The sequence below is a fragment of the Chiloscyllium plagiosum genome, chromosome 14 (assembly GCF_004010195.1).
Source record: "Chiloscyllium plagiosum isolate BGI_BamShark_2017 chromosome 14, ASM401019v2, whole genome shotgun sequence".
In the NCBI taxonomy this organism is placed as follows: domain Eukaryota; kingdom Metazoa; phylum Chordata; class Chondrichthyes; order Orectolobiformes; family Hemiscylliidae; genus Chiloscyllium; species Chiloscyllium plagiosum.
In genome coordinates, this window is record NC_057723.1 from 77,214,958 (window position 1) to 77,230,943 (window position 15,986).

At 42.4% G+C, this 15,986-nt stretch overlaps 1 protein-coding gene across 1 annotated transcript in view; it reads right to left on the reverse strand.

Annotated features, from left to right (window-relative positions):
• Positions 1-15,986, reverse strand: part of LOC122556864 (histone-lysine N-methyltransferase NSD2-like) — a 278,778-nt gene that overhangs the window by 205,365 nt on the left and 57,427 nt on the right. The window contains exon 3 of the mRNA XM_043704119.1: positions 14,126-14,264. Within this exon, the coding sequence (XP_043560054.1) occupies positions 14,126-14,264 (139 nt within the window). The remainder of the gene's footprint in view (positions 1-14,125; positions 14,265-15,986) is intronic.

A 15,986-nucleotide genomic window follows, 5' to 3' on the forward strand; every position in this document is an offset into this window, starting at 1 on the left:
GATCTGACGCTCTTCACATCCACTTTCCTGCATTGTTCTCATAAACCGATTCTCCTCGTGATCAAGAATCCCTGCCAGTTTTAAATATACATAAGGAGTGTGCCATGTACTTCTCTATGACAAGGTCTTCCAAAGACTCAACCCTCAATGTTTCATTTCAGTGTTAAATTAGTTCTGCTTAATTCTGAAACTATGCCCGCTGGTCCTAGACAACTATGAGCAGAAACATCTCAGCATTCAGCCTCCTGTCTGGGTAATCAAAGATGGAGGATGGGAAAAATTTCTGGCTGTAACAGCTGCTTCTTTTTTGAGGTATTTTAAGTGCTGGAGGTGATTTCCTCAAATTCCAGGAGCAGCAATTACTGTTTTAGTGTTTTGGGAACAGCAGTTTTAAAAGGGAGAAGGACAGACAACAAAAGAAGCAGATAGAGAGAGAGAGAGAGAGAGAGAGAGAGAGAGAGAGAGAGAGAGAGAGAGATGAGGCAGTGTTTTGTAGAGGAATAAGACAATGTCAATTTCTGGGTCTGTAGATTGTGAAGGAGCAAAAATGGCATTTAGTAGAGTGATATGTACTTTGCATCAGATGTGGGAGTTTAAAGAGAGTTTAAGGTTACTGCGGATTAAATCTGCCATAAATGCTGTTGGATGCGAATATTGTCAGATCAAATGGATTGGTTGGAGAGACAGTTAGAAGCAATGAGGAATTTGCAACAGCAACAGTTTGTGATGGATGGCAGTTATAGGAAGGGGGGGAAAAAGGCTCATAGATGGGTTAAACTCCAGGAAAGGTAAGAGAGGTAGGCACCAAGTGCAAGAGTCTTTTGGGGATATACCCATTTCAAACAGAAATGCTGGTTGGAAAATGTAGAGGGTGATGGATTCTCAGGGGAACGTAGCACGAACACCCAAGTTTCTGGTATTGAGACTGGCTCTAATGCAACGAGGGGTACGCTGGCTTCCAAGAGATCAATTGTGTTAGGGGACTCTCTAGTCCGAGGTACAGACAGACATTTCTGTGGCCAGCAGCGAAAAATCAGAAAGGTGTGTTGCTTCCCTGGTGCCTGGATCAAGGATGTCTCAGAGAGGGTGCAGAATGTTCTCAAGGGGGGAAGAGGGGCCAGCAAGAGGTCATTGTCCGCATTGGAACCAATGACATAGGAAGGAAAAGGTTGAGATTCTGAAGGGAGAGTATGGAGAGTAAGGCAGGAATTTAAAAAGGAGGTCCTCAAGAGTAGTAATATCTGGATTACTCCCGGTGCTACGAGCTAGTGAGGGCAGGAATGGGAGGATAGAGCAGATGAATGCATGGCTGAGGAGCTGGTGTATGGGAGAAGGATTAACTTTTTTGGATCATTGGAATCACTTTTGGGGTAGAAGTGACCTGTACAAGAAGGACGGATTGCACCTAAATTGGAAGGGGACTAATATACTAGCGGAGAAATTTGCTAGAACTGCTCGGGCAAATTTAAACTAGTAAGGTGGATGGGGGGAACCCAGGGAGGTAGTGAGGAAAGAGATCAATCTGAGACTGGTATAGTTGAGAACAGAAGTGAGTCAAACAAACAGTCAAGGCAGGCAGAGACAAGGTAGGATGAATAAATTAAACTGCATTTATTTCAATGCAAGGGGTCTAACTGGGAAGGCAAATGAACTCAGGGCATGGTTAGGAACATGGAACTGGGATATCATAGCAATTACGGAAACATGGCTCAGGGATGGGCAGCTTATTGTTCCAGGATACAAATGCGACAGGGAGGCAACAGAGGAGGGGAGTGGCGTTTTTGGTAAGGGGTAGCATTACAGCTGTGCTGAGGGAGGATATTCACAGAAATACATCTAGGGAAATTATTTGGGTGGAACTGAGAAAAAAAGAAAGGGATGATCACCTTATTGGGATTGTATTATAGATTCCTAATACTCAGAGTGAAATTGAGAAACAAACTTGCAATGAGATCTCAGCTATCTGTAAGAATAATAGGGTGGTTATGGTCGGAGATTTTAACTTTCCAAACAGACTGGGACTGCCATGATAATAAAGGTTTAGATGGAGAGGAATTTGTTAAGTGTGTACAAGACAATTTTCTGATTCAGTATGTGGATGTACCTCCTAGAGAAGGTGCAAAACTTGACTGACTCTTGGGAAATAAGGCAGGGCAGGTGACTGAGGTGTCAATGGGGGAAGCATTTGGGACCAGCAACCATAATTCTATTAGATTTAAAATAGCGATGGAAAAAAGATAGACCAGATCTAAAAGTTGAAGTACTAAATTGGAGAAAGGCCAATTTTGACGGTATTATGCAAGAATTTTCGAAAGCTGATTGGGGGCAGATGTTTGCAGGTAAAGGGACAGCTAGAAAATGGGAAGCCTTCAGAAATGAGATAACGAGAATCCAGAGAAAGTATATTCCTGTTAGGGTGAAAGGAAAGGCTGGTAGGTATAGGGAATGCTGGATGACTAAAGAAATTGAGGGTTTGGTTAAGAAAAAGAAGGAAGCATATTTAAGGTATAGACAGGATAGATCGAGTGAATTCTTAGAAGAGTATAAAGGAAATAAGAGTATACTTAAGAGGAAAATCAGGAGGGCAAAAAGGGGACATGAGATAGCTTTGGCAAATAGAATTAAGGAGAATCCAAAGGTTTTTTACAAATACATTAAGAATAAAAGGGTAACTAGGGAGAGAATACAGCAAGGCGTCCTTTGTGTGGAGACACAGAAAATGGGGGAGATACTAATGAGTATTTTGCATCAGTGCTAACTGTGGAAAAGGATACGGAAGATATAGACTGTCGGGAAATAGATGGTGGCACCTTGCAAAATGTCCATATTACAGAGGAGGAAGTGCTCGATGTCTTGAAACACGGAAAGGTGGATAAATCCCCAGGACCTGATCAGGTGTACCCTAGAACTCTGTGGGAAGCTAGAGAAGTGATTGCTGGGCCTCTTGCTAAGATATTTGTATCATCGATAGACACAGGTAAGTTGCCGGAAAACCGGAAGTTGGCTAACATGGTGCCACTATTTAAGAAGGGTGGTAAGGACAAGCCGGGGAACTATAGACCAGTGAGCCTGACATTGGTGGTGGGCAAGTTGTTGGAGGGAATCCTGAGGGACAGGATGTACATGTATTTAGAAAGGCAAGGGCTGATTAGGGATAGTCAACATGGCTTTATGCATGGGAAATCATGTCTTACAAATTTGATTAAGTTTTTTGAGGAAGTTACAAAGAGGATTGATGAGGGCAGAGCGGTAGATGTGATCCATATGGACTTCAGTAAGGCGTTCGACAAGGTCCCCCATGGGAGACTGATTAGCAAGGTTAGATCTCATGGACAATAGGGAGAACTAACCATTTGGATACAGAACTGGCTCAAAGTTAGAAGACAGAGGGTGGTGGAGGACTGTTTTTCAGACAGGAGCAGAGGGTTGTTTTTCAGACTGGAGGCCTGTGACCAGTGGAGTGCCACAAGGATCAGTGCTGGGTCCTCTACTTTTTGTCATTTACACAAATGATTTGGATGCGAGCATGAGAGGTACAGTTAGCAAGTTTGCAGATGACACCAAAATTGGAGATGTAGTGGCAAATGGAGTTTAATTCAGATAGTGAGAGGAGCTGCATTTTGGGAAAACAAATCTTAGCAGGACTTATACACTTAATGGTAAGGTCCTAGGGAGTGTTGCTGAACCAAGAAACCTTGGAGTGCAGGTTCATAGCTCCTTGAAAGTGGAGTCGCAGGTAGATAGGATAGTGAAGGTGGTGTTTGGTATGCTTTCCTTTATTGGTCAGAGTGTTGAGTACAGGAGTGGGGAGGTCATGTTGCGGCTGTACAGGACATTGGTTAGGCCACTGTTGGAATATTGCGTGCAATTCTGGTCTCCTTCCTGTCAGAAAGATGTTGTGAAACTTGAAAGGGTTCAGAAAAGATTTACAAGGATGTTGCCAGGGTTGGAAGATTTGAGCTATAGGGAGAGGCTGAACAGGCTGGGGCTATTTTCTCTGGAGCGTCGGAGGCTGAGGGGTGACCTTATAGAGGTTTTCAAAATTATGAGGGGCATGGATAGGGTCAATAGGCAAAGTCTTTTCCCTGGGGTCAGGGAGTTCAGAACTACAGGGCATCGGTTTACGGTGAGAGGGGAAAGCTATAAAAGAGATCTAAGGGGCAACGTTTTCACGCAGAGGGTGGTACGTGTATGGAATGAGCTGCCAGAGGAAGTGGAGGTGGTTGGTACAATTGCAACATTTAAGAGGCATTTGGATAGGTATATGAATAGGAAGGGTTTGGAGGGATATGGGCCGGGTGCTGGTAGGTGGGACTAGATTAGGTTGGGATATCTGGTCGGCATGGATCGGTTGAACCAAAGATTCTGTTTCCATGGTGTACATCTCTGACTCTGTCAAGCCCCTTAAGAAACCTGTATACCTCAGAGATCACATAGAATCCCAATGTGTTTAACCTTTGCTCATGACACAAACCCTCCATAGTAGGAATCATGTTTGTTAGCCTTCTCTGAATTGCCTCGATTTAAATAATATTTTTACTTAAATAGGGTGACGAAAACTTCCAACAATACTCCAGATGTGGTCTCACCAGCAGCTCGTACAACTGCAGTAAAACATCTCTGCCCTTATACTCCAATCCCCTTGAAATAAGGGGCAATATTCCATTAGCCTTCCTGATCACCGGCTGCACCTGGATTCTAGCTTTTGTGTTTTATGCACAAGTACCCCCCAAGTCCCTTTGTGTTACAGCTTTCTACAGGTTTTCTTCCATTTAAATAATATTCTATTCTTTTGTTCCGTTCCAAAGTGAACAAGTTCACAATTTCCCACATAACACAGTACACTATTTGTTAACTTTTTGCATTCTTAATTAACCTATCAATATCTCTCCACAAACCGTTCCAACTCTTTCTCCTGCCTTTCCACTTATTTGCAACATCTGCAAATTTGGCAATAGTACATTCACTTACACATGATTAAAAAACAGTTGGAGGTCAAGCACATACCCTTGTAAAATCCCGATGGTCACAGGTTGCCAACCTGAAAAAGAACCCCTTATCCTCACTTGCTGTTTCATGCCCATTAACCAATTCTCTCTTTATACCAATATTACCTCCAATTCTGTGGTTCTTATTCCATGAGTTAACATTGAGGGGTACCTTGACGAACCCCTTTAAGTTCAAATACAATGCATTTACTGGTTCCCCTCTATCTGCTATGAAGGGGACATCCTCAAAAAAAAACTAATGAAATTAGTCAGACCTGATTTCCCTTTCATGCACCCGATGTGGCCTCCTCTATATTGGGGAGACAGGCCGCCTACTTGCGGAACGTTTCAGAGAACACCTCTGGGACACCCAGACCAACCAACCCACCACCCCGTAGCCCAACATTAACTCCCCCTCCCACTCCACCAAGGACATGCAGGTCCTTGGACTCCTCCATCGCCAGACCATGGCAACACGACGGTTGGAGGAAGAGCGCCTCATCTTCTGCCTGGGAACCCTCCAACCACAAGGGATGAATTCAGATTTCTCCAGTTTCCTCATTTCCCCTCCCCTCACCTTGTCTCAGTCAAATCCCTCGAACTCAGCACCACCTTCCTAACCTGCAATCTTCTTCCTGACCTCTCCGCCCCTACCCCACTCCGGCCTATCACCCTCACCTTGACCTCCCTCCACCTATCGCAATTCCAATGCCCCTCCCCCAAGTCCCTCCTCCTTACCTTTTATCTTAGCCTGCTGGACACACTTTCCTCATTCCTGAAGAAGGGCTTATGCCCGAAACGTCGATTCTCCTGTTCCTTGGATGCTGCCTGACCTGCTGCGCTTTCCCTTTCATGTAGCCATGCTCACTCTGCTTTATTAGATGATCTTCCAAATTTTCTATGATTTCCTTAAAATCGATTCCTGTACTTTTCCAACAATAGACGTTAGACTTATCAGCCTATAGTTACCCACTTTTTGTCTTCTCTTTTTGAATTGGGATGCCCATATTGGCAATTTTCCAACCCTCTGGCACTTCCTCAGAATCCAAGGACTTTTAGAAAAATACAACCAATACATCCATTTTTGTAACTCCCCCTGTTAGTATCCTAGTGAGCAAGCCATCAAGGCTGGGGACTTCTGTCTTTAGCCCCATTAGTTTGGCTAGTACTACTTTGCTAGCAATAGCGATGATACGTCATCCCTCCCCCATATCTTTTAGTTTAATGTGATATTCATAGCATTCCAATGTAAGGACTGATGCAAAATGTCTATTTAATTTTTCTGCCATTTCCTTTTTTGCCATAACCACCTCACGAGGAGCCTATGTTTTTCTCCATAACTTTCTTCTAAGACGCCTATATTCAGTGACCTCTTGCTTCCTTTCATATATTTAAGACTGTAAAAAGTAAGAGTGGAAGCAAGGCCATTCAGCCAATCGAGTCCACTCCACCATTTACCCACACTCTCCCCGTAGCCCTTAATTCCTTGCGAGATCAAGGATTTATCAATCTCTGCCTTGAAGACACCCAACTTCCTGGCCTCCACTAACGCTCCGTGGCAATGAATTCCATAGGCCCACCACTCTCTGGCTGGAGAAATGTCTATTTCCATTCTAAATTGACCCCCTCTGATTTTAAAGCTATGCCCACAGGTCCTAGTCTCCCCGCCTAACAGAAACAACTTCGCAGCGCCCACTCTTTCCAAGACATGTATTATCTTGTTAAGTTTCTATTAGATCTCCCTTCAACCTTCTAAACTCTACTGAATACAATCCCAGGATCCTTAGCCAATCATGTGTTAGGCCTACCATTCCAAGGATCATGCATGTGAATCTCCGTTGGACATGTTCCACTGCCAGTATGTCCTTCCTGAGGTGTGGGGCCAAATTTGGACACAATATTCTAAATGGGGCCTAACTAGAGCTTTATAAAGTCTCAGAAACACATTCCTGCTTTTATAATCCAACCCTCTTGAGATAAATGACAACATTACATTTGCTTTCTTAACCATGGATTCAACCTGCAAATCAACCTTTAGAGAATCCTGGATTAGCATGCCCAGATTCCTTTGTACTTTGGCTTTATGAATTTCCTCACCATTTAAAAAAAATAGTCCATGCCTGTATTCTTTTTTCCGAAATGCAAGACCTCACACTTGCTCACGTTGAATTTTATCAGCCATTTCCTGGACCACTCTCCTAAAACTGTCTAAATCTTTCTGCTGCCTCTCCACCTCCTGAGTACTACCTGCCTGTCCACCTAACTTTGTATCGTTGGCGAATTTCGCCAGAATGTCCCGTGTCCCTTCATCCAGATCATTAATAAAGTGAACAAGATTAGGCCCCAACACTGAACCCTGCGGGACACCACTTGTCACTAGCTGCCATTCCGAAAAAGAAGATTTTATCCCAACTCTCTGCCTTCTGTCAGACAGCCAAATCTCAATCCATGCCAGTAGCTCACCTCGAACACCATGAGCCCTGACCTTACTCAGCAGCCTCCCGTGTGGCACCTTATTAAAGGGCTTTTGGAAGTCTAGATAGATGACATCCCCTGGATTTCTCTGGTCTAACCTACTTGTTACGTCTTCAAAGAATTCTAACAGGTTGTCAGGCACGACTTCCCCTTACTAAATTCTAATCTGACACTACACTTCCAAGAATTTAGAAATCTTATCCTTAACGATGAATTCTAGACTTTTACCTACAACAGAGGTTAGGCTAATCGGCCTATAATTTTCCATCTTTTGCCTTGATCCTTTCTTGAACAAGGGTTACAACAGTCATTATCCAATCATCTGGGACTTGCCCAGACTCTGGTGATTTTTGAAAGATTACAACCAACACCTCTGCTATTTCCTCAGCCACCTCCCTCAGAACTCTAGGGTGTAGCTCATTGAGGCCAGAAGATTTATCAATTTTTAGATCTTTTAGCTTTTCTAACCCTTTCTCTTTTGTAATAGCTACCATACTCCACTCTGCCCCCTGACTCTCCTTAATTGTTGGGACATTGTGTCAGTCTTCACAGTGGAAGACATGAGTAAAGTATTTAAGTTCTTCAGCTATTTCCTTATCTCCCATCACAAACCTTCCAGCATCAAGTTGGAGTGGCCCAATTTCTACTTTTGCACATGTGTTTTTTACGTATTGAAAGAAACTTTTACTGTCATTTCTAATATTACTGGCTAGCTTACCTTCATATTTGATCCTCTCCTTCCTTATTTCTTTGTCCTCTGTTGTTTTTGTAGTCTTCCCAATCTTGAGATTTCCTAATGCGCTTGGTCACTTCATAGGCGCTCTCTTTTTTTCTTTGATGCATTTTCTGATTTCCTTTGTCAGCCATGGCTGTCTATCCCCTCCCCGGATTATCTTTCTTTTCTTTGTGATGAACCGCTGTACTGCATCCTCAATTACACCCAGAAACTCCTGCCAGTTTTGCTCGACTGTCTTCCCCACTAGGCTCTGCTTCCAGTCGATGTTTGTCAGTTCCTCTCTCATGCCCTGTAATTACTTTTATTCAACTGTAACATCATTACATCCTATTTTGCCTTCTCTCTTTCAAACTGCAGACTGAACTCTACCCTATTATGATTGCTGCATCCTAAACATCCCCTTACTTTAAGGTCTTTTATAAAGTCTGGCTCATTACATAGCATTAAGTACAGAATAGCCTGCTCCATCACAAGCTGTTCCAAAAGTCCATCCTGTAAGCATTCTATGAATTCCCTTTCTTTGGATCCACCGGCAACATTACTCACCCAGTCCACCTGCATATTGAAGTCTGCCATAATCACCATGACCTTGCCTTTCTGACAAGCCCCATCTATTTCCCGGTACATCTTGCATCCCTCGTCCTGGTCACTGCTGGAAGGTCTGTACATAACTCCCACTATGGGTTTTCTGTCTTTATGGTTCCTCAACTCCACCCAGACTCCACATCCTCTGACCCTGTCATTCAGTGTCATAGATTTAATCTCATTCTTATCTAACAAGGCAACCCCGCCCCCTCTGCCCATCTCCCTGTCTTTTCAATAGGTTGTAAATCATTGAATGTTTAATTGCTAGTCCTGAACCCCCTGCAACCACGTCTCTGATACCTACTACATCATAATCATTCACGATTTTTGCCGTTAATTCATCTGCTTAAGAGTACGAGCATTTAGATAAAGCGGCTCAATGCTAATTTTCTTATTCTCATGATTTCCAACATCTCTAGTGATATGTCCTTAAGTTATCGTTCCTTTTTGCTTTATTCCTAGTCCACCTTGAACTTAATCTCTGCACACATTTTTATGGCTGCTTTTGTCAGTTTTTATATCCATTACTAGTTTACTTTTCCTCTTATCTTTTTAGTTCTCTTTTGCTGTTTCTGAATTTATGCTAGTCTTTGTAGCCACCACTGACTTTTGCATCATGTTTTCTTTCACATTAATACTCTGAACTTCCTTGGATAGCCATGGTTAGTTTATCCCTTGCAAAATCTTCTCTCGTTACTAGTACATATTTTTAATCCAGATGAAGGGTTTATGCCAGAAACATTCGGCTCTCCTGCTCCACAGATGCTGCTTGACCTGTTTTTCCAGCACCACCCCTTTCGACTGACTTCTCCAGCATCTGCAGTCCTCATTTTCTCCTAAAGGTTTGCTCGGTCATGAATTACTTCCTTAATTGTCACATCTTACAGTAATTCTTGCTAATCCAGCCTCCCAGTTCACTTTAACTATCTTTAACAGCTCGGAGGTAGGGTCACTGGACTTAAAATGTTAACTGATTTCTCGCCACTAACCTGCTGAGCTTTTCCAGCAATTTGTTTTTGTTTCTAATTTCCAGCATCCACAGTTCTTTTGGTTTTCACTTTAATTCTATCCCTATTTCATCGTTAGTATGTAAAGTTAAAGCCCAAGGGATTGGGGGCAGTAGATGGGAAACTGGCTGGTCGTCAGGAAATAAATAGTAGGAGTAAATGGATCATTTTTAGAGTATTAGTCAGTGACCAGTGGTGTGCCACAGGGATTAGCGCTTGAACCCAGTGATTCATAATATATACTGATTGACACAGGGAGGATAAGCTGGGAGGAGGATGCAGAGATACTTTAGTGCAATTTTGACAAATTGAATGAATGGGCAAATACATGGTGCAAGTATAAATGGGGATAAATGTGAGATTATCCACTGTTGCTAGCAAGAACAATAAGGTGGATTATCGGATTACCCTTTGGTTCAGAAAGGGCAACATGCAGTGGGACCTTGGTGACCTTTTTCACCATCACAACGCATTCAGATGTATTCAGGTATAGAAGGACTTTTATGAAGAGGGTTTGAGTAAATTGGATCTGTGCTCATTGGAGTTTAGGAAAATGAGGAGACCTCATCTGGAGTACACAATTCTTGGTAAGATAGATGGAATTGTTTCCTCTCGTGGGACAGTCAAAGAATGGAGGGTGCAATCTTAGATTAGACAGTTGCCCATTTAAGACAGATGAGGAGGATCTTTTTTTTTGAGATGGTGAATGTGTGGCTGTGAGTCCCAAACTAATCAATACATACTTCAAAATCGGACAAACATTTCTTTGGTACACCCATTTTTTTTTTGCCAGCTGAATTGATTTCAGGTGTCACATTTACTTGCGATAACTTATTTTCAGACCGGAGATGAATTTCTAACAGTGCATACAACAAGCTAAGGGATCAAAAGCATTAGTAGATTTTTGGATTCAAATAACATTGTCTTTAACTGCAAGCACGGACGTTTTCAAGATCTGCTCAACTGAACTCCAACTATTCATGAACATGGATCAGAGCAAAATGCAGAGTAAATTGCAATCTTCTGGGTTAGTGGAAAACCTGAGCATGCCTGTACATGCACAGGCTTTCCAGTTTGGCTTTCCACATGCAAATCTCTCTACTGACAAGCGCTCCCTCCTGCACTTCATGTACACCAGTATTGAAAATGCGAGCTCAACAGGTATGTTGTCACAAATAGCATGAGCGCAGCAATAACATGGCCATAGAAGGTTAGATATTCGTGTATCAGACAGCCAAAACAGGTACAAATTCATCTCTCCAAACTTCAGCCTCAGTGAGATCCATCTATAGCTCTGCACGTTTCTTTTAATCAGTTTATGTGATGAATTAAAAGAAACTGAACTAAATAGTTCGTGCATCCTGTCACAGCCTTTCACATTTGTTTAGGGGGAAATAGAATTTAAACTCCTCCTGCAGTGCTCGGAGATGCTTGAATAAGAGGTTGTGCATCTGGACAGCTGCCTCTACCGCTGACAAGGTGAGTGGAAACATCAAGTGAACCGGTCACCGACTCTTGGCAAAGGCCCAGTTTTAACCTAAAATCTTGAATCTTGGATGGCTAGAACGCCCCCTTCTTCCAAAGCATTTTACCACTCAGTTCATTCAGATGGCTTAAAACATCAGAAAGTCATGCCAGCTGAGCCCACCAGGAACTCTTTATAAAGGCACGCATTGTTGAAAACTCAGTTCACTCTGGAGCACATGAACATGGAAAAGTAACTTCCCCATGACAACAATTGCAACCCAGTGTCTAACAGTAAACTCTGCTTGACCCTCTGTCTCTACACAAAATAGTAAACAAAACATGATTTCAAAGGCTGATTTTATACGATTTTCACAGCTTACTCAAATATCATAGCTAACTTTTGTGAAATTGTTTTGGCTACAAGTGCTTCACACTGGTGGATGCAATGGGTGATCGGACCATCAGGATTTTGCTCTTTCATCTTACTGACAAATCCTTTTACTTTCCCCACCATGGAGGCGACTCTGTCAGTGCAAATGCTCCAATGCATGGCCCAGATATTTCCAAGTTGATATCTGGTGTGTGTAATATTTCTCCACCAGTCGCATCACTCAGTTGCTCCTTACAAAAGGAAAACTTCCCCTGAATGGATTAGCTATTAGGCAACATTGTCACCAATTCACCATCTAACTACTGTCAGAATATGGAATTTTGTTGATTTATTTACATCAGCTCCTAACATCACACCAATGCAATTTTTTTAAAAAACACACAGATAGGACTAAGGTTTCAGCAATGGTACGTCACTTCTTTGATTTTGCTACAAGCTCAACTGCAAAGTAACTAGCAACTGGAGCTTTACTCTCTCTCTCTCTCACACACACACACACACACACACACACACACGCAATAAGACACCTGGCTCGCTTGATGTTTTGGTGCCTCAAGCTCATGGGCAGATGGGAGATATTGATTGATTGGTGTGAACAGGATGTACTTGAGTAATTATATACATTGTTTGGGTAAAAACAATATCTACCTTACAAGGTACAACTTGGTAAGTTTCTCTGGAAATGTACTCAACCAGGCCAGTGATGAGTATTCCAGCACAATCAGTACTTGCAGAGACATATTCAACCGTACTGTGCAAGTCAGGAAAGTCTCTTGCCACATTAAAACCAAATTCTCTCATTGTCTTATAGCTGCAATATGGAGGTCGCTGATCCTATCACACTTCTGGTCAAGGTGACTACTGAAATTTTGATGGCTGAAAATATCTAACAATGTTAAGGGATTCTTGTGGAAGATAGTATCATTGATACTCTCATAGTATTATTAGTCATTTATGAACCCAAATCTGGGTATTGTCTAAGTCCTGTTTCAATATCTAAGGAATTACAAACAGAACTGACACATTGTCTCCATAATAAGTGAGGATGTTTGCTGATGCAATGCAATGCAATGCAATGTTTTGATGTTACAGCTAAGTCAGCTGAGGCTAGGACACAGCACTGAAGAATTCCTATAACAAGAGGGAAAGGAGAAAGTAATCTGGCATGCAAGCAGCGAAGGGTCCTAAAAGAATTGAGCAGTCACAATCTACAGCTGAAAACAACAAATGCTGGCGATCACAGCAGATGAGTCAGCATCCATGGAGAAAGAGCAAGCTAATGTTGAGTCAAGATGACTCTTCACCAGAGGTGAAGCAAAGTGTGGAGGGGGCAGCATTTATTTTACAGTTTTGGTGATGGATGGGCGGGTGGGAGGTGTACAGTACTGGGGGGAAAAACAAAAAGATGGTGATGGTTCAGATGCAGTGACCGGAATATGAGAATGGCAGAACAAGGGGGTGTCTAACAGCCAGACTTTAAAGAATAGACAGTCCCAATGGGATAAGGAGAGGGGAGAGGAGAGGAGAGAGGACATGATGAGAGAGAGTATAACAAGTAAAACTAAAAGAAAGGAACGGAATGGGAGTTAGTTCACAATCTGAAGGTGTTAAACTCAATAATCAAGTCCAGAAGGCAGTAAAGTGCCTAATCTGAAGAGATGTTGTTCCTCCAGCTTGCACTGTGATTCACTGGAGCATTGCAGCATGTCAAGGACAGATAAGTGGGCATGCAATCAGGACACTATTAAAACAAATGGCTATGGGAAGGTCAGGGTCCTGCTTGTGCACAGACCAGAGATGCTCTGCAAAGCGGTCACCTAGTCGGTGTTTGGTTTCTCCAATGCGGAGTAGGCCACATTGGGTGCAGTGAATACCGTACACAAGATTGAAGGAGATACAAATGAAATACTCCTTCGCTTGGAAAGACTGTTTCGGCCCTTGAATGGTGAGCAGGGAGGTGAAGAAGAGGCAGGTGTTGCACTTCTACACAAACATGGGAAGGTGCTGTGGGAAGAGGGTGTTAGAGGTCGACGAATGGACTAGGGTGTCTCAGAGGGAATAATCCCTGCATAATGCAGACAGGGGAGTGAGGGGAACATGTGTTTGGTGGTGGCGATGATCAAGAGTTGTCTGAAATGGTGGAGAATGATCCTTTGAACACGGAGTCTGGTGGCACGAATAGTTGAGGACAAGAGACCCGATCATGCTTTTGACAGTGATGGGAAGGGTCAAGGGCTGAAGCATGGGTGATATGTCAGATGCGGTGAGGGCCCTGTCAACCACAGTGGACAGGAAACCACAATATTGGAAGAAGCAAGCCATGTCACTAGTGCTGTTTTGGAAGGTAGCATCCTCCAAACAAGTGATGTAGGCAAATGAACTGCTTCTGATGAGAAAATATTTTGCAACATATGGAGCTCAGCTCAGCAATGGGCTTCACATTTCTTTCTCAAAGTTTTGCATTTAAAACACCTACCTTTCATTTTGGAGTGAATCTTCAGTAGAGGATCAAGACAGACAGCACTAGGCCACCAAGGACGTCTACTAAACTTCACCCATACCAAATCTCCAACCTCAAATTTCACTGGAATCACCTTCTTCCGTCTTCCAGCACACTGAAATCAAAATTACTTAAAATCAGACTAATGTCTCATGTGATATTATTTCTCAAACATTTTAAAATACAATCAGGGACAACCAGTCAAGTTATTTCAATCAAAATGCAAATACAACTTCATACTGCAAGGTGCCCTTATTATAATGGAGGGAAAGTTAAAAGTGCATTACTGAAAAGAAGTATCAACATAACAACTGAGCTTTTACACCTGACTTACATTATTGTTCATGAAAATTTAAATAACCATGTCCAAGGATGCAAATCATGCCTAATTCGTCTGACATTTCAATGATAATGGAAAATAAAATTCAAATTGTGCTTAAATCTCTGAAAAGAAGTTCACAAGATTGGGCAACTGCTTCCTTGACTAAAAGAAATCTTTGGCACAATTACAGATTATTGTCAAACACTACTTTAGGAACACGTGGACAAAATCTGTCATTATCCCCTTGTTATGGTTCTGAAGAGAGCATCCACTCCGTAAAAGCGAAAATAATTGTGCACCTTTTATGTACATAAGATATTTCAAAATGTTCAAAATAGGAGGTAATAATTATTTCAGAAAAATTCTAAGCTAATTTGAGCCACAAAAAATAATTTGAAAAAAGTTGCCTTTATATTAGATTACATTATTTACAGTGTGGAAACAGACCCTTCGGCCCAACAAGTCCACACTGACCCGCCGAAGCGCAACCATTCCCCTACATTTATTCCTTCACCCAACACTACAGGCAATTTAGCATGGCCAATTCACCTAACCTGCACATGTTTGGACTGTGGGAGGAAACCCACGCAGACACGGGGAGAATGACTATGTGGAGTTTGCACAGTCAGTCACCTGAGGCGGGAATTGAACCAGAGTCTCTGGCACTGTGAGGCAGCAGTGCTAACCAATGTGCCACTGTGCTGCCCATTTGAAGCAAAGAATGTTCACTTTTTTTTAATACATCAAAATGAAAGATCAACCAATTACTGGAAGGGACTTTGAACAGAACAGATTCTGTTTTTCAAACATGTGTAAACAGATGACATCAGCCTCCCTCAATAATTAATAAATAGCTTAGTTAGGAAGCCTGTAGGCCTAGGTACCTGGTTTAAATTGTCTTGCAGACTTTTTTTTCTAATTGATAACGTAGAAGGTAAAAACGGAATTAGAAAAATATAACACTCACTTCGGCTCAGACTTGGAGGGCCGAAAGGCATTTTCCTGGGCTGTAAATTTCCTTTTTTTTTAAAAAACACCCATGCCTAACAATAGCTGTAAAAAATGTGGTCTCCTCTATATTGGAGAGACAAAACGCCGACTGGGTGATCGCTTTGCTGAGCACCTTCGGTTTGTACGCAATCAGATCCCGGACCTTCCCATGGCTTGCCACTTCAACACACAATCCTGCTCCCATGCCCACATGTCTGTCCTTGACCTGCTGCAATGTTCCAGTGAAGCTCAACACAAACTGGAGGAACAGCATCTCATCTCCCGACTAGCCACATTACAGCCTGCCGGTCTCAACATTGAATTCAACAACTTCAGATGATTATTCCATCTCAACCCCTCTGTTTTCATTTTGCTCCGTAATTTTATTTCATTTATCTATCTTTTTCATTTTTTTTCCCACTGTTCTGTACCCCTTATTTCTTGATTGTCTCTCTTTCTCTCATTCCCCACTCTCTCATCACCTTTTTCCTCTCCTCTTCCCCCTTTGCTACCCTTCTCCCCTGT